The 20,343-nt window shown below is 28.6% G+C and overlaps 1 protein-coding gene across 1 annotated transcript; it reads left to right on the top strand.

Annotated features, from left to right (window-relative positions):
• The first annotated feature begins 16,854 nt into the window (after positions 1-16,854).
• LOC142639490 (uncharacterized) lies at positions 16,855-17,424 on the top strand. Its single transcript, XM_075813655.1, has one exon. The coding sequence runs from the start codon at positions 16,855-16,857 to the stop codon at positions 17,422-17,424; it is 570 nt and encodes a 189-aa protein (XP_075669770.1).
• The last annotated feature ends 2,919 nt before the right edge of the window (positions 17,425-20,343 follow it).

Below are 20,343 nucleotides of genomic sequence, written 5' to 3'. Positions count from 1 at the left end.
TTTTGAATTTATATTACTTTTTATTTTAAATAAAAAAGTTTGCCTCAAAATATATTTGACACTAACTTAATCACATTAATTTAATATTAACGAAAAACTTATTTTTATCTATATATTTTTATTCGATTTTCACTTTGACCCTTAAATTTTTTTTTTCTCACCACTTTTAGTTCTTATTTAAAAAAACAAATTCTATTTTAACCCCTACCGTAAAGTTCTAACAGCAAAATTCTAACCGGCAGACAAAACACAATGTTAGCTTACGTGAGACTGATGATGGCGATTAAAATATTATTTAACATTCTTATATACCCATCAGTATTTTAATTTTTTATAAAAAGTCATGTCATTCATCTTTCTTTTCTTTAATTATTTTAAAATAAAATAAAATTTTAGTTATTATTTAATTATTTAAATAATAATTAATAATTAACATAAAATTTTCTTTTCTTTTCATTATTTTGTTGGAAGATCATCTTTGCGTTCTTCGTGTTCTTACAGTTTATATTCTTCATGTTTTTAGTAAATTAATTCCTATTTTCTTGTCTTTTCTTTTCTTTGCGTTTCCAGTACTTTCTTCATAACCAAACAAATCAAAATACAAAACTTAGATCAAACAATAATCAACATACACCAACCAAAATCCAGAAATCAACATACACTTACCAAAATTGAAAACCCAGAAATCAACATACACCAACAATCAAACCTAAAAACAGATCTGCATATTCAGAAATTTTAACCCAACATACACCCACTAAAATCAAAAGACCTGCATCCTCTTTGTTCACAAAATCAACACCAATCTCCAAGTTGGAAACCCACCAATCCATCGAAACACAAAATCATATCCAACTTGGAAACCCACCGATCTCCACCATTCTCTCAAACCCAGCCTTTGAATCATAACCCACAAAATCGCCACAGATCAGTGTACCAATCCGCCACAAACCCAGATCAACAAATCTCACAAACCCACGAACCCACAAATCCGCCACAAACCCAGATCAGCAAAACTCACAAACCCACAAACCCAGGTGGTCAGAGAGAGACTTGAGCGAATCGTGAGAGTGGGTCGGTCATCCTCGACCTTACTCCCACCTCCTCGTTGTGGGATGAATCCACCACTAACGCCCATTTCCGTTCACCAGTAAGAGAGGAAAAGAGAGAGAGAGTCTGAAATTGCATTTTGAAGAGAGAGTCTGAAGAATCTGATAAGGAATCTGGGGTTCTGAACGTGAATAAAGTTCAAGCAAATGAAGTTGGGATTATGCTGTCTCGTTTGATCCTTGATTTCATGTTTCTGATATCTGGGAAAGAACAATGGGTCACTAAATTTTTTATAAACACTGTCTGGGTTTATTTACTTATTTTCCCATATTCAAAATATATATATATATTTTTGATAATAAAGGGTTTTCAGCTGATATTGTGTTTGGTTGCAAACACAACAATGACTGGGTTGTGTTCTTATCTGTTCTTACTGAAAATAAAGCTAGATCACAATTTATATTATTTTTTTATTTTATTTCTGTTTTTTTTTTTTTTTTATTTAGTTAAATTTATAAATTAATTTTGTTTTTTAGAAGATGGGTGACATTTTTAATATGCTGAATAATATATTATATTATTATTTTAATGCTGACATCAGTATTTAGTGTGCCAGCGATGCACTCTATCTATCATCTAAGATTTTGCTGTTAGGACACTAATGATTAGAATTAAAACAGAACGTATTTTTTTAAATAAAGACTAAAAACGATGAAAAAAAAAAAGTTAAAAAACAGAGTGAGAATTATGAAAAATATATATTAACGAAAATGAATTTTTCACTGTTAATATTAATAAATTATGTGCGACTTATTTGAATGTTGTGTAATAAATTGAAAATTATATTTTAAGATATATTCCAAGTATTTTTGTTTTTGCTTACACTGATAATTATCCTCGGAAATAGGCCAATGGCATTGTCGTTTTGGATGGGACCTAAAGTCCTGAAGTTTCAAATTTGATTCCTTCAACCATTTATTTATCTATTTTTAATAGTAATCAACTAATCATCACGCGTTTTAATAATTATCATGTTACAGCTAGCAATTGATCAGGAAAACCTAGATAAGTTTGCTTAGCTTAATCAATTTCCATGAAATTCTTTTCTTTTTCTTTTTTATGAATAACCAGTTTTCATTAAGGTGTTGACCTTAATCTTAGTCCCATCTTTTTAGAAACCCAAAAAAAAAAAAAAATGTCAGTATTTTTTTATAAGATAAAACATGTCAATTGAGTTACAAAATGTTTATCTGGTTATATAATTAAGAGATAAAATTACCAAGTTAATATCTTTTTTTTTTTATTGAGGAACTACTAAGTTAATATCAACTCAACATTTTCCTTGTTAATCAAAAACCTTAAACTCAATTATTCTAAATAAAAGCTTTTTAATGGCCCAATGAAGCAGTTTGTTTTACTGCCAATACAAGGTTTTTAAGGCGACAAATATGAAATTTTCACCTCAAAAACATTTTTAGTAATGATCAGGTAAATTCTGCTTTACAGAAAGATGTTTCTACTTTCTAACTCTGTTTTTTTTTTTTTTTCTCTCTCTGTCTATTTCTTTTAAAAGCCACAATAGTGTTTTTTTTTTTTTTTTGGGTTACCTTTTTTCTTTTTTAAAGCATAAAACTTTATGTCTTCGAAAGGCCATAACTTTCTATTTTACCATTTGTTTGTTGCAACTTTTTTTTTTATCAACATCTCAAAAAAAAAAACAAAACAAAATAAAACAACGGTACACATAAGAATAAGATATTAAAAACAATTATAAAAAAAAAAGTAAAAGTGTCAAAGCATGGAGATGTAAACTTATGAGATGGAATCATGGAACTAAAGAATCAAAATTCCAAAGTGTACTTGTAGTAGATTCTTAAGAACTTTTTTTTTTTTTTTTTAATTTGAAAGTTGGTGGGAGTGGGAAATTAAATCATTAATATCTCCCTTAAAAACACTAAAATATAACAATTAAGCTACAAAATTTTGGCCATAATTTATTATTAGTCAGTCCGATTATATTACATCTCGACACGATATTGAATTTTCTTTGAGTAGTTTTTATTTTTTACTATCATTATGCTCGTGCAATGCGCGGCTTAATCAAAACTTATATATAAATAATTTTTTATTAATTTACTTAAAATAAATAATAAAAATAAATGAATATTTTACTTTTAAGTTACATAATGAATGCATGTTATGTGAAACTAAGGTATCATAAAATACATACATATATATATAATTGAATAATTAAGAACAATATAAATTATTAAACATTTAAAAATTTGAAATAGAGAGAAATTCACATGAGAATTTAATTTTTGTCCTTGAAAGTATGAAAGAATTCATTGAAACTTGAGTGAGTTTCACCCTACCAAGTTTAAGTTTAGACTTATAGTTTAAGTCATATACGTTGCACGCTACATGTGTGTGTAGTCTTGTTCCTGTCTAGCTAATTCTTGTTATAATCTTTTTGTTTTGCAGGAAGGGACAAAACCCTTCTTTTATTATAAAAAAAAAAAATTTAAAAGTCAACGTTAATATATAATAGCTAAGATATTAATCTTTGGAAGTAGTATCTCATACAGATTAATATTTCAATTGTGGGTTCTGATAGTTAAAAGTTAGTGCATAGTAGTTAATAATTAGAAAATTACTTTGAAATTTTTTTAAACCAATCCCTTATAAAAGTTTTAGTAGATTTTAAATCACTTTAATAAATTATCTCTCTATTCATTTTTTTTTAAAATCATGTTAATAAAATTTACTAATAAAACTATTATTAGTAAAAATTTATGAGGCTTATCTATTTAGTTTTGTTGCCAAATTTATATCAACTCTTTTATTTTATTTTATTTCTTTTTTTTCGAAGAATATAACACAACCAAAAAACTGTAAACAACAATTTAAATTCAATATAAAAAATATAATCAAAATTATTCATAATTTAAACTTAAGAAATTAAGACAAATTATAAATTAAGATATAAATTTAGAAAAAGAACAAAAAATAAACCTATTTGTTTTCTCTATCACTTTAAGAGATGAAAGTGAGTATGTAACTAAAACCTAAACTAATTATAGTAGAAGAGAATAAATGAGTACAAAAGTTTAATATTATGAGTTGGGTTAAAACGCATGTGAGAGGTTTTTATTAATTTTTTTGAAGTTAAAGAAAAATAGCTTAAACAAAATGAAAAATAATAATAATGAAGAAAGAATGCATACCTGTCATAGGATTTAGGCATTCACATATCGGAATAAATTTCACTTCAAAAAGGATATATATATATATATATATATATATATATATATATATATATATATATATATATATATATTAATATATGGGTAGAGTTTCATTTGATATAGAATTTAAATTCTATTGGAATTAAGATTTCTAATCAATTTATTTGTTGCTATCTCATAAAGCCCATAAAAAGTGGATTAAAAAAAAGGAAATATGAATAAAAAGAAAAAAGAAAACATTTTTTTATTGAAAAAATGAAACTTTTCTTTTATAAAAAAAAAAAAACAAACAAAAGTTTTTTAGAAGAACAAACATTTATTATATATAGAATTTTTTTTTTTTTTTTGAGAAGAAAGAGAAGCTATTTAATTTAAACTCTAATATTTATTACCTTATTTACAATTTTTTTTTTAACTTTATCCAAAAAAAAAATTTTGGTAAATTGGTATTAATAATAATTATCTTAAAAAAAAGGTCACGTGTGAAAATGAAGATTTTGTTGTTGAATATGTTGTTGTTTTTCTTTACAGGTGTAAGGGCAAGAAAAAATATTATGGCTCATGGCCCACTTAGAGCAATAGCTGGATCAATTCATCTATGGTCCAAAACAAAAAATTTATAGAGAGAGAACAATACAACAAAGAAATGGATCGGTCTGAGGGTCAGACAATAAAGAATAAGGCAAGATCCATATATTAAATGAACCAATATCCCTCCTACAAGTCTTCCCGAGAAGGTTGGAGTTTCAATAAAAAAGTATTGTTCGTTACCCTATTCTCACTATGTTCTTCTTGTCTTCTCTACTCTTCTTTTTTTGATCTTTCTTTTCTTTCTTTTCATTTTACAATCTCTCTTTCTAATATATATACTCTTTTTCCCCACTTCTCATCTCCACCATCCATTTCTCACCTAACCAATCTCCTTCTTTGACACTTATCCCTTCCTACAGTTGAAGAAGATGGTGGAAAGAACCTACTTAGCTATGACCCGCATTGTTCAGGTCACTTCTTCATCAATGCAGCGAAAAAGCTGTTGCCTACCATTCAATGTGGCCAAGAAGCTGGATGCAAGGCATTCAATATGGAGCCCACAAGCTGCCCTTATTTCCTCGAGCAACCCTCCTCCTCGGCCCGTGGTCCGTGGCCATATCACCCTAGGCTGCGACCCTTAAGCTTCATCCTTGGTCTTCGGGCCCCCGCACACTTTACCTCTTAAACCCATCATTGGTCCTTGGCTCCCCATAATAGGTATTATGTTGTTTTTTTTACACGAAGTAATATCATTTAAATTTAAAAGAATGAATAGATGAAGATTGTTGTTGGTTTTTTTTTTTTACACATAGTAATATAATTTAAATAAAAAAATGATTAGACGAAGAGTTTGAATTGTAATCAAATTAAAACTTTTTATTTACTTATAAATTATAATAATAAAAGGATTAGATGAAGAGTTTGAATTGTAATCAAATTAAAATCAATTTAAAAATTATCAGAGAAGAAGATAAGTAAAAAATAAAAATATATATTATTTTTAAAAAATCTAAAAACTTTATGCTATATAGTGCAGCCACTTGGCACAATTACGACTTCTAAGTCCAACTTTTTAAATTGTAATCAAATTAAAAATTTGTATCAATTTATAAATTATAATAATAAAAGAATTACATGAAAATTTTAGATTGTAATCAAATTAAGATTTTTATCAATTTAGAAATTATAGGAAAAGAAGATAAATACAAAAAAAATTATATTAATTTTTAAAAAATTCTAAAAAAATTCCTGTAATTTAGTGCAGCCACTTAGCACAATTACGATTTTTAAATTCAACTTTTATTATATAATAATATGATTTTTAATACACTCTTTGAGTAGTTTTGTGATAACGAACAGAGAAATAAAATAGTGATTGCCTATTTTTCCTTGGCCCTTGGGTGGTTCAAAAAGCTTTAGTATGCTGCGTGCACTAAACTCAAAATGTGGTGAAGCACTCTACGCTAATTGACAAATAGTTGTGACTTGTGACTTGTGAGCAGTTGTTTTTCAAAAAAAAGAATAAGTTGGTTTTTAATAAGAATAAAAATTGGGAAAATGTTTGTACCAAATGTCAGATCTCAGATGGCTAATGAGTCTTGTAAAATGCCATTTCTATTAATAAGAGCACTGTGATGAGCTGTTAGCAAAAATTTATGTCACATTTTAGGGCTTTCCCTTGTCTTCTCTGTTCAACATTTATTTTTAATGATTAGTTATTACAATCGAGATTGAAGAATGAATAATAGAGATTTGAATTACAAATGTTTTTCTGTTAAAAACACTAGGAGGTGTTCTGTATTACAAAACTCTTAGGCCCCATTTGGTAACGCTATTGTTTAAACACCTAACACGTATTTCTATAAAACTTAAAAAATGTTATTAGAAGCCCTTAGTTGTTTAATATGTTTTGATACTATATTATTTTAGCCCAAATTAAAAATAGTACACTCCAATTTTGACATGTTTTTAGTCTACTTCTTCAAGTTTTCTTTCTTCATTTCAGTATTTTATGTTCCATTCATTTTCAATGTATTCATTTCATTAAATTTGCACCATTAAATCCATTAAAACAACCTCATTTTGAAAAAGTGAAAAATACTAAAATTAACCATGAGATTGGATGGAACTAAACAAAAAGATTAAAATAAAAGGACTGGAAAAGGGAAAAAAAATCCCCTAAAAGGATTGATCTTTTTATTTTTAAATCAAATTTAGGAGTAATTATACATTACTATAGGAGCAATGCTCTTTTTTTTCACATAATAGTAAATTTTATAAATTAAATTCATGATAGAACTTACCATTAATGCGAAGAGAGAATATTATTTATGGTGTTGAATAACTTTCCCAAGGTTGGAATGTAGTATATAATTCATAATTTAGCCTACTTAATTTCATTCCCTAGTTTAATTAGAATGAATATATATATATATATATATACATTCCCCTTTTTGCATAGCACATGTAAGCTATTAGTTTAAAATAACACTTTTGGAACTACCATCAAATTGAAAATTGATTATTTTTATTTTTAATTCTTTAAGGAAAATTCCCTGGATGTGTGGTCATTTGCCTGCCATGTTATTGTAGTCCTCGTCAGCATATCTTATGTTAACTTAATTATACCTTCAGTTAAATTTGTTTTTTTTTTTAATTGTTTGAAGGAAAAAGAAGTTTATAGGTGTGGTCATTGTTTCCACACTATTTAAAAAGTTAAAAGTTAAACTCCCGCATTAAGCTATGGTGTGGAACTATTTGCGTACTAATAGAAGTTGTTATAACTCAAAACCACAACCCTCAGACTAATAGATATAATGGATCAAAAGAATTTCTTACTACTAAATCAAGCGATATGGAATTTGCATTCAGTTATTTGGTGCATTGAATGGGCATCATTGCAAGTCCTTAATTCATGCAGCCTTAAAGTAGTTAAAGTTGCGGATCATAACTTCTTTAAAGATCACCTAGAATCAAGTCTTTATAGGGTTGGATAAAAAAAAAGGACTTTGGGATTTGGGTTACGAGAAATGATATGTCCACAACATTTTCACAACATTTTTACAACAAATCCTAAGTGGCAGGATGTTACTAGTTATTATTGTTGGGGCCAAAAAGTAATCTTAGTGTTAGGTTCAAATTTGAACCAATAACAACTAACCACCTATGATTTGTTGTAAAAATGTTGTAAAAATATTGTGGACGTAGCACCTCTCTTTGGGTTACTCATGCTTACTAAGAGCATCCTTTGTAAAACAAGAAGGCTTGAAGAAGAAGGGGCACATAAAATGCTTGACTTCATTTTCGTAGTATGTAATTAGATAATCCCAATTCTATAGGGTGTTATTACGAAACCGAAGTCATTAGTTAATCTCCCTTACCCATTATGATAGGCAAAATAAATAATTTCATTGTCAAAATAAACCGTAATGAATGCCTATTATTCATATCATAATTATCAAATTTCACAATTAAATAAAAAAAATTAAAGAGAAAAAAATCATATGCAAAAAATAAAAGGAAAACAATCATATTTTGTTAAATTATAAATTAGATTGTTCCTTAGAAATCGAAAGTGTGGAAATCAATTAAGTGACCCAAACTCTCTCTCTCTCTCAAATTTTATTACTCTCTTCATCCCAATTTGTTTGTCCTGTTTGAAAAGTTAAACTTTTTAAGGGAATATCATTTATTGTCTTATTTGCCTTATAAAAATGTATAAATTTACAAAACTACCCTTAAATAAATTTATCAGCTTTTTTTAAAAGAGTTATTCTTAATGAGGCAACTGAAAGGTGCCCCAATTACATTGATTTTTTAATAATATTTGTTAGTTTTCTTTTCAAATAGTTTTGAAAATAAAGCAGAGGTATAATAGGAATATTAGTAAACTAATATATTTTATTTTTAGAAATAGGACAATATTTTAGGACATCTCAAAATGAAATAAAGGACAATTAAACTGGGACGAAGGGAGTATTTTTTTGGTGTATGACATTAGAGCATTCCCATTGGAACTGTCAAATGGGATATGTAGAAATGATTTAGCATTAAAGCCCAAAAATCACCCAACATTGGAACTTGCAAAATCTTACAATTGCAAAAAAATTTGCAACTATGCTTCATCCCAACTTGTTTGTCCTTTTTGAAAAGTCAAAAGTTTTAAGAGAATATCATATATTGTCTTATTTGCCTTATAAAAATGTATAGTTTACAAAACTACCCTTAAATAAATTTATCATTTTTTTTCAAAGAGTTATTCTTAATGAGGCAACTGAAAAGTTGCCACAATTACATTGATTTTTTAATAATATTTGTTAGTTTTCTTTTCAAATAGTTTTGAAAATAAAGCAAGGGTATAATAGGAATATTAGTAAACTAATAAATTTTATTTTTAGAAATAGGACAATATTTTGGGACATCTCAAAATGAAATAAATGACAAACAAACCGGGACGGAGGAAGTATTTTTTTGGTGTATGTCATTAGAGCATTCCCATTGGAACTACCAAATGGGATATGCAGGGATGATTTAGCATTAAAGCCCAAAAATCACCCAACATTGGAACTTGCAAAATATTGCAATTGTAAAAAAATTCTCAATTGTGCTACAATACCATCCTATGACACTATAACGCTTTAGTAAAAATTATAATATATTTTATTGATAAAGTGGAAGAGAGATGGGTAAAAGAAAGAAAGAAAGTTGTATTGGAATATATTATATTATTTTAGTGAGTAATATATATTATTTTAATGAGTAGAATAGGAAAATAAAAGTTGGGATGTTGGGTATATTATAAAATGGTATGGTACAATTGATAAAGTAACTTTTTAGGAACGTAAAATAGGATAGGATGACATTTTCATTGTGAGTGCTCTAAGTCACTAGAATGTTAGTGAATCAATGATTTCTATAAGGTCCTCCAACACTGGGTTACTAAATTTTTTATAAACACTATCTGCGTTTATTTACTTATTTTCCCATATCAAAAAAAATATTTTTGATAATAAAGGGTTTTCAGCTGATATTGTGTTTGGTTGCAAACAAAACAATGACTGGGTTGTGCTCTTGTCTGTTCTTACTCAAAATAAAGCTAGATCTCAATTTATATTATTTTTGGTTTTTATTTATGTTTTTTCCTTTTTTTTATTTAGTTAAAATTTATAAATTAATTTTTTTTGTTTTTAGAAGATGGGTGGCATTTTTAAAATGCTGAATAATATATTATATCATTATTTTAATGCTGACGTCAGCCTTTAGTGTGCTAGCGATATACTCAATCTGCCACTTAGGATTTTGCCATTAGGACGCATTTTTCTAAATGAGAACTAAAAGTGATAAAAAAAAAAGTTAGGGACCAAAATGAATATCGCGAAAAAATATATGACAAAAAAGGGTTTTTCACCTTCAATATTAATAAATTATGTGCGGCTTATTTGAATGTTACCGTAATAAATTGAAAATGATATTTTAAGATATATTTCAAGTATTTTTGTTTTTGCTTACACTGATAATTATCCTCGGAAATAGGCCAATGGCATTGTCGTTTTGGATAGGACCTAAAGTCCTGAAGTTTCAAATTTGATTCCTTCAACCATTTATTTATTTATTTTATTTTTATTTTTAATAGTAATCAACTAATCATCACGCGTTTTAATAATTATCATGCTACAGCTAGCAATTGATCAGGAAAACCTAGATAAGTTTGCTTAGCTTAATCAATTTCCATGAAATTCTTTTCTTTTTCTTTTTTATGAATAACCAATTTTCATTAAACTGTTCACCTTAATCTTAGTCCCATTTTTTTAGAAACACAAAAAAAAAAAAAAATGTCAATTGGGTTACAAAATGCTTATCTGGTTGTGTAATTAAGAGATAAAATTACTAAGTTAATATCTTTCTTTTTATTGAGGAACTACTAAGTTAATATCAACTCAACATTTTCCTTGTTAATCAAAAACCTTAAACTCAATTATTCTAAATAACAGCTTTTTAATGGCCCAATGAAGCCGTTTGTTTTACTGCAAATTAAAGGTTTAAGGCGACGAATATGAAATTTTCACCTCAAAAACATTTTTAGTAATGATCAGGTAAATTCTGCTTTACAGAAAGATGTTTCTACTTTCTAACTCTGTTTTTTTTTCCCCCTCTTTCTATTTCTTTTAAAAGCCACAATAGTGTTTTTTTTTTTGGTTACCTTTTTTCTTTTTAAAAGCGTAAAACTTTATGTCTTGGAAAGGCCATAACTTTCTATTTTACCATTTGTTTGTGGCGATTTTTTTTTTTTATCAACATCTCAAAAAAATAATAATAATAACGGTCCACATGAGAATAAGATATTAAAATTTTTTTTTTTTTAAAGTAAAAGTGTCAAAACATGGAGATGTAAACTTATGAGATGGAACTAAAGAATCAAAATTCCAAAGTGTACTTGTAGTAGATTCTTAAGAACTATTTTTTTTTTTTTAATAATTTGAAAGTTGGTGGGAGTGGGAAATTAAATCATTAATATCTCCGTTAAAAACACCAAAATATAACAATTAAGATACAAAATTTTGTCCATAATTTATTATTAGTCAGTCCGATTATATGACATCTCGACACGATATTGAATTTTCTTTGAGTGGTTTTTATTTTTTACTAGCATTATACCCGTACAAGGCACGGCTTAATCAAAATTTATATATAAATAATTTTTTTTATTAATTTACTAAAAATAAATGAATATTTTACTTTTAAGTTACATAATAAATGCAGGTTGTGTAAATCTAAAGTATCATAAAATGCATATATATATATATATATAATGATTTTCAATAATACATTGAACTTAGTATTCTCAAAAAAAAAAATAGTGGGTTAATCCCACATTGGAAAATAAGTATGAGTTAAAGAGGTTTAAAACTTGTGTTGTGTATCTAAGAATTAAGGCCTTTTGAATATACACCACGTTAGTTTCTTTAAAATCTTTTCCCCTCTCTCCGTGTGTGTATGTTAAAAATACTTAGTATTCTTAAAAAAAATATAGTAGGTTAATCTCACATTGGAAAATGAGTATAAGCTAAAGAGGTTTAAAATTTGTACTGTGTATCCAAGAGTTAAAAAAACTTTAAGGCTCAATTAATCACATATATTTAAATGGAAAACCCTTGTATTTAATAGTTAAAAACTATCCAAAATAATAATTGAGATCATGTTTAAGTGAAACCTCAATTCAATAATTAAGAACAATAATTATTAAACATTTAAAAATTTGAAGTAGAGAGAGACTCACATGAGAATTTAATTTTTGTCTTTGAAAAGTATGGAAGAAGGCACTGAAACTTAAGTGAGTTTCACCCTACCAAACTCACTCAAGTTTAAGTTTATACTGAAAATTTAAGTCATGTACGTTGCACGCTACATGTGTGTGTAGTCTTACCCCCTGTCTAGCTAATTCTTGTTATAATTACTTCGTGTAGTGTGTGTATATGTATGAAAAATGGTTTGAATTTAACATTTATTTTAGAAAAGAAGCGGTGTAGTCTTATCCCTGTCTAGCTAATTCTTGTTATAATCCATTTGTTTTGCGGGGAAGGAGAAAACCCTTCTTTTATAAATATAAAAATAATAATAAAAAAAGTCAGCATTAATATTTCAATTGTGGTATTTCATACAAATTAGTATTTCAATTATGGGTTTTGGCAGTTAGAAGTTAGCGCATAGTTGTTAATAATTAGAAAATTACTTTGAAATTTTTTTAAACCAATCCCTTAAAAAAGTTTTAGTAGACTTTAAATCATGTTAATAAATTATCTTTCTATTCAATTTTTTTTTTTAATCATGTTAATAAAAAGTTACTAATAAAACTATTGTTAGTAAACATTTTCGAGGCTTATCTATTTAGCTTTGTCGCCAAATTTATATCAACTCTTTTATTTTATTTTATTTCTTTTTTTCCGAAGAATATAACACAACAAAAAACCTATAAACAACAATTTACATTCAATATAAAGAATATAATCAAAATTATTCATAATTTAAAATTAAGAAATTAAGACAAATTATAAACTAAGATATAAATTTAGAAGAACAAAGAATAAACCTATTTGTTTTCTCTATCACCTTGAGAGATGAAAGTGAGTATGTAACTAAAATCTAAACCAATTATTGTAGAATAGAATAAATGAGTACAAAAGTTTAATATTATGAATTAGGTTAAAACGTATGTGAGAAGTTTTTGTTAATTTTTTTGAAGTTAAACAAAAATAGCTTAAACAAAATGAAAAAATAATAATGAAGAAAGAATGCATACTTGTCATGGGATTTAGGAATTCACATATTGAAATAAATTTCACTTCAAAAAGAATATATATATATATATATATATATATATATATATATATATATGTGTGTGTGTGTGTGTGTGTATAAGTGCACAATTGCACCTGGACCCAAGAACAGTTATGGGCTCAGGCCCAATGAGCCTTAAACAATATGAATTTGTAGAGTGTGGGCTTGAAACCCAGGTTAGAAGTATGCAATGATTAAATGACAAGCCAAAAACTAGTAATACTTGGAAACAACAACAAACGTTATGAATCAACCTCCTCGGACGTAAGCCAAGGGTTGTTCTTATATTATCTCTTTCTTTTTGTTTCTGTTTCTTTTTTGATTACAAAAGAGTCCGTCCCTATTTCTGTTCCAGGTCCCTCTTTAAATACTTCTCTTCTTAATACTTTATACACGTGTTGCCCCAACTCCTCCTTTAGCCTAGATATTTCTTTTCTTAGTGCCTTTGAACAGTAACTAGAAGTTTCCCTTCCACTATTCAAGTGTCACTTCCCCATTAATGCGGCCAGGGTGGTTGGTGCAGGGTCTTTAATGTGGAGGTAGCAGCCTTTATCTTTGATATTTCTCCAACATCGGTGCTTATAGGACATTCAAGAATTCACTCCCTCTAACCATTGGTCTTGACCATGTCCTTCCCTAACCTTTACCGTGAAGTCCCGGGTTATTCGGTGTCAGTCCGAGGGGAAAAACATCCTCGGCTGGATCCTCGGATCCTCGGCGTATGGGCCGACCCGAAGTACTAACAAGCCCTAAACTCAAGAGCAGGTCGGCCTTCCTTAGCAAGACCCAACGGCCCATATTCTTATCAAGGTCTTTTTACTCCCCACAATATGGGTAAAGTTTCATTTGATATAGAATTTAAATTCTATTGGAATTAAGATTTCTAATCAATTTGTTTGTTGCTATCTCATAAATTCCATATGAATAGAAAGAAAAAAGAAAACTTTTTTTTTTATTGAAAAAATGAAACTTTTCTGTTATAACCAAAAAAAAAATGTTTTTTTTAGAAGAATAAACGTTTATTATATATAAATACTTTTTTTTTATTTAGAATAAAGAGAAGGTGTTTACTTTAAACTCAAACATTTATTACCTTATTTACAATTTTTTTTAACTTTATCCAAAAAAATTTTTGGTAAATTGGTTTGAACAATAATTATCTAAAAAAAAAAAAAGTCATGTGTGAAGAGGAAGATTTTGCTATTGAATACGTTGTTTTTTTTTTTACCGGTATTATGTTGTTTTTTTTTTTAAATAAAGTAATATAATTTAAATTTAAAAGAAGGAATAGATGAAGATTGTTGTTTTTTGTTTTTTTACGTGTTTTTTTTTACATGTTGTAATATAATCTAATTTAAAAGAAGGAATAGATGAAGATTGTTGCTATTTTTTTTTTTTTACGTGTTTTTTTTTTTTTTACACGTAGTAATATAATTTAAATAAAAAAAGGATTAGACAAAGAGTTTGAATTGTAATCAAATTAAAATTTTTATCAACTTATAAATTATAATAATAATAAAAGAATTAGATGAAGAGTTTGGATTGTAATCAAATTAAGATTTTTATTAATTTATAAATTATAGGAGAGAAGAAAAGTAAAAAAAAAATTATATTAATATTTTTAAAATTCTATAAAAAAATTGCAATTTAGTGCAGCTACTTGACACAACTATGACTTCTAAGCCCAACTTTTATTATATAGTAGTAATATGATATGATATGATATAATATAATTTTTAATTCATTCTTTGAGTAGTTTTGTGATAACAAACAGAGAAATAAAAATAATGATTGCCTATTTTTCCTTGGCCCTTGGGTAGTTCAAAGGCTTTTAAGTGTGCTGTGAGCACTAAACTCAAAGTGTGGTGAAGCATTCGACGCTAATTGACAAATAGTTATGACTTGTGACTTGTGGGGAGTTGTTTTTCTAAAAAGAGAATAAGTTGGTTTTCAATAAGAATAAAAATTGGGAAAATGTTTGTACCAAATGTCAGATCTCTGAGTCTTGTAAAATGCCATTTCTATTAATAAGAGCATTGTGATGAGCTGTTAGCAAAAAATTATTTGTCACCTTTTAGGGGCTTTCCCTTGTCTTATCTGTTCAACATTCTTTTCTTTGTTTTTAAATGATTACTTATTACAATAGAGATTGAAGAATGAATAATAGAGATTTGAATTACAAATGTTTGCTATTAAAACCACTAGGAGGTGCTTTGTATTACAAAACTCTTAGGCCCCGTTTTGTAACGGTGTTGTTAAAACACTACAATACGTATTTTTATACAAAAATTCACTCACACATATTTTTATAAAACCTAAACAATGTTACTAGAAATTTCTTACCAAACGGGTTCTTAGTTGTACTTATTCAACATGTTTTGATACTATATTATTTTATCCCAAATTAAAAATAGTACACTCCAATTTTGACATGCTTTTAATCTACTTCTTCGAGTTTTCTTTCTTCATTTCAGTATTATAAGTTCCATTCATTTTCAATGTATTCATTTCATTAAATTTGCACCATTAAATCCATTAAAACAACTTGAAAGCTTGGATTTGTATTAAAAACACAAGAGCTATATATATCCCAAATTAAAAAATCACAACTCGGTTGATTTTACTCCAACTTATCTAAATGCAGAAACAAAAGTAAATGAAGCGCAATCAACCGATATTACTCTAGTGCATAAACATGAACAACAAACAATAGAAGTAAAACACAAGAGTAAGAGAAGAAAGATGCAAACACAAGATAACATGACGATGTGTTATCGAAGAGAAAACCAAAGAACTCAGCGAAAAACCTCTCCGCCGCTCTCCAAGTGATAAATCGATCCACTAGATAATAAGTTGGGATACACGAATAACAAAAGACCCTCCAAGCCTAATCTACCTAATGTACCTAAGCCTTCCAAGTTCCTATTCCAACAAGGCTTCTCGGAACTGTGTCTTGTTTAACTTTTCGGATCCCGCAATATGCCCGATTGCATCCGCCAAGCCTCACTGGCTTCTTTTAGCAAATCCTCAAAGTTTCCCAAACTCCAAAACACTCTCTATACTCTGAAAGGGTGTGACTTATGTTTGGGTACAAATATTCTCTCAAGATATGGCAATGGGAGAGGGAAGGAGAAGATGTTACAATGACTTTCTTACTAAAGATATGTAGCTCTTTCTCTCTAAAATATGGGTGTGTGTGTTGTAGAAAACTTATCTAAGGTTTTTTTCTCTGAATGACCTCTCGTACTTTTGTGGATAATGAGGGTATATATAGTATGAGTGAAGGGTAAAAAAGTCACACTTAAAAATCTTCCAGGCAAAGAGTTTCGCGAGTAACTCGCGGGAAGGCCTTATCTGCGAGACACTAGTGGAATTGACAGCTTGGCACGACTCTTCAGCTTCCAGTCATGTGCTCCTCACATGCTTTTTTTGCGGGAACCCTTCTCGCAAACTTCTCGCGAGCTAGTCGCAAAATGCACTGATCTTTGATTAAGCTTGAGTCTTCACCAACTTAATACTAAACCCAATACAATAAAATCCCACAAAAATACAAGGAAACAAATTTATGCAATTACAACACTTTTTGTCATGGAATAAAGCCAACATAAAATATAGTTGTAAATCACAACTTTACACAACTTATCCAGATAGTTGGTTGAAACATCCCATATCACCACTGAACCATGTTCCTATGGAAGCCCATCACTATCTGTCCGAGTATAAGGAGTTTAATAGAGCAACGGTGAAACACCTTAAGCCTTGGACAGTGAGGTGGAAACTACCAAACCCTCACTACTTCAAAACAAATTTTGATGGAGCGGTTTTCGCAGAAACTAGAGAGGTGGGTATCGGAGTGGTTATCAAGAATGATATGGGCCAAGTCAAAGTTGCTCTCTCTGAAAAGATTCATGCTCTTGCTTCGATCATAGTTCTGGAGATGCTTGTTGCTAGGAGAGCAACTGCCTTCACAAGAGAGATGGGAATAGGAAATTGTATCTTGGAGGGGGATTCACAGATTGTGATTAAAGCATTGCAAGATGGAGATAAGACCTTCTTAGAGTTTGGTCATCAACTACAGGACACGTTGTCTCATTTAAATTCTATAAAGAATTGGTCGCTCTCTCATTCCCTTAGGCAAGACAATGCGGTAGCAGATGCTTTAGCTAGGAGAGCAAAATTTTCCTTTCCACTTGCTATTTGGTTGGAGCCTGTTCCGCCAGATTTACTAGCTTTTGTAAATGCTGATTTACCTTCCAGTTAATAAAGGTATCCACAAATGGAATTCTCAAAAAAAAAAAAAAAAATCCATTAAAACAACCTCATTTTGAAAAAGTGAAAAATACTAAAATTAACCATGAGATTGGATGGAACTAAACAAAAAAATTAAAATAAAAGGACTGGAAAAGGGGGAAAAAAATCCCCTAAAAAGATTGATCTTTTTATTTTTAAGTAAAATTTAGGAGTAATTATACAATACTATAGAAGTAATGTTCTCTTTTTTTTTTTTTCACATAATATTAAATTTTATTAATTAAATTCATGGTAGAACTTACCATTAATGCAAAGAGAGAATATTACTCCTATGGTGTTGAATAACTTTCCCAAGGTTGGAATATAGTATATAATTCATAATTTAGCCTACTTAATTTCATTCCCTAATTTAATTAGAATGAATATATATATATATATATATATATATATATATATATATATATATATATATATATATATATATATATATATATATTCCCCTTTTTGCACAGCACATGTAAGCTATTAGTTTAAAATAACACTTTTGGAACTACCATCAAATTGAAAATTGATTATTTTTATTTTTAATTCTTTAAGGAACATTCCCTAGATGGTGTGGTCATGTGCCTACCATGTTATTGTAGTCCTCGTCAGCATATCTTATGTTAACTTAATTATACCTTCAGTTATTTTTTTTAATTGTTTGAAGAAAAAAAACGTTTATAGGTGTGGTCACTGTTTCCATACTACTTAAAAAGTTAAAAGTTAAACTCCTGCATTGCGCTACGGTGTAGAACTATTTAAGCACTAATGGAACTTGTTACAACTCAAAACCACAACTCTCAGACTCATAGATATGATGGATCAAAAGAACTTCTTACTACTAAATCACCTCTTAAGGATTTGGAATTTGCATTCAGTTATTTGGTGCATTGAATGGGCATCCAATGCATGTCCTAAATTCATGCAGCCTTAAAGTAGTTAAAGTTGCCGATCATAACCTCTTTTAAAGATCACCTAGAATCAAGTCTTTATAGGGTTGGATAAAAATAAAAGGACTTTGGGATTTGGGTTACTCATGCTTACTAAGAGCATCATTCCTTTGTAAAACAAGAAGGCTTGAAGAAGAAGGGGCACATAAAATGCTTGACTTCATTTTCATAGTCTGTAATTAGATAAATCCCAATTCTAAAGGGTGTTAGAGACCATGCTTTATGAAACCGAAGTCATTAGTTAATCTCCCTTACCCTTTTTTTTAGAGAGTTTTAACCGGAGAGATCCGCTCCTAATAATCGCTCTTTATCATCAGACCAAGACACCAATTAGTTTTTGGTTTAGGCGGGTATTGAACCCTAGATCTCTTACCAGTTGAGCTAACTAAAACCCATCTCCCTTACCCATTATGATAGGCAAAATAAATAATTTCATAGTCAAAATTAACCATAATGAATGCCTATTATTCATATCATAATTATCAAATTTCACAATTAAATAAAAAAAAATTGAAGAGAAAAAAAAATTATATGCAAAAAATAAAAGAGAAACAATCATATTTTGTTAAAGGGTCATGTTAACCAATGCCCTTAGGGCATTGGTTAAGAATCCATTTTAGGAAAGTTTTGACGTCATTTTTATGGGAAATGAAAAAATCTGTTAAAACATTAATTACTTTTTTTTTTCTCATAAAATTTTTCTTTAAATAGATTATTAACCAATGCCCTAAGGGCGTTTGTTAGCATTTCCCTTTGTTAAATTATAAATTAGATTATTCCTTGAAATAGAAAGTGTGGAAATCAATTGAGCGACCCAAACTCTCTCTCTCTCTCTCTCTCAAATTTTATTATTTTTTTGGTGTATGGCATTAGAAGTCACTAGAATGTTAATGAATCAGTTCTTTCTATAAGGTCGTCCAACACACAATAAAGCACAAAAAGAAGAAATGAACAAGTCATTTTACTACTTGGTTTAGGGCATTAATTCTCTCTCACTCATTAGTGTATTTCATTCGTACACGTCATTTATTTCACATTTTAAACGTGGACATAATTAAAAAAAAAATTGTTTACATTGTCTGTGAAATATAACTATATAATCATTAAGTGTACAAAATGTATAACAATGAATATGAAACTATATTTTCTGCGCCTTGGAATGTGTCTAGCAGCAATTGTATCATAGACTAACATTTACAAGTCTTGATGGACTGGGCTCAAATTTAATGATTTCGCACAATTTGTCCCTTGAGTCATTTGACCCATCTATTCCATGTGTGTCAATTTTTTATACTATTTAGAACACTAGTTTTTATCGTCTTTCGTCAAAAAAAGAAAAAGAAAAAAAGAAAACTAGTTTAAATCCGACTAGAAAAAAGAAATTTGGGACAAGAATTAATTGCACTGCTTTCAGAACTGGACTGGACAGGGAGGTCAGACAGTAGAAACCAGGAACCGAGATGAAAACTGGTTTTTTAAGCATAAAGAACTGTATTTTTAGTTAATTTCGCGAACCCCTAAAACCGGGGTTGGACCGCACGAACCGATGTCAAGAACCAAGCAATCCAAACCCTTAGCAATTTTTTTTATTATTTATAAAAACAACTTAACACAATTTATTCTACTTAATTAAATTATCCATCTTTTACAAGGAATAAAAAAATTATAATTAAAATCTTTCCAAGATATTCAACTTTACTTCAAAAATTAATCAAAAATTTTAATTTTTTCATGGCTATTATTTTATTTTATTAACTTTCTTATTTAATTATTAAATATATGTTTGAAAACCATTAAATTTCCCTCACATATATAGATATATTATTCAATTTTGCTAGTTTTATAAATTTAATATCTATATTTAGGCTTTAATTAATTATTAAATTAATTATGACATTACGGTTTGACCCCAGTTCAACCTCAGTTCGACCCCAGTT

Source organism: Castanea sativa, chromosome 6 (assembly GCF_040712315.1).
Source record: "Castanea sativa cultivar Marrone di Chiusa Pesio chromosome 6, ASM4071231v1".
NCBI lineage: Eukaryota > Viridiplantae > Streptophyta > Magnoliopsida > Fagales > Fagaceae > Castanea > Castanea sativa.
Note: the sequence above shows the minus strand (reverse complement) of the source record. Positions and strands in the feature narration are given on the sequence as shown.

Excerpts from the sequence above, each read along its gene's own strand:
- LOC142639490 (XM_075813655.1), top strand. The coding sequence starts at position 16,855 with ATGGAAGCCCATCACTATCTGTCCGAGTATAAGGAGTTTAATAGAGCA.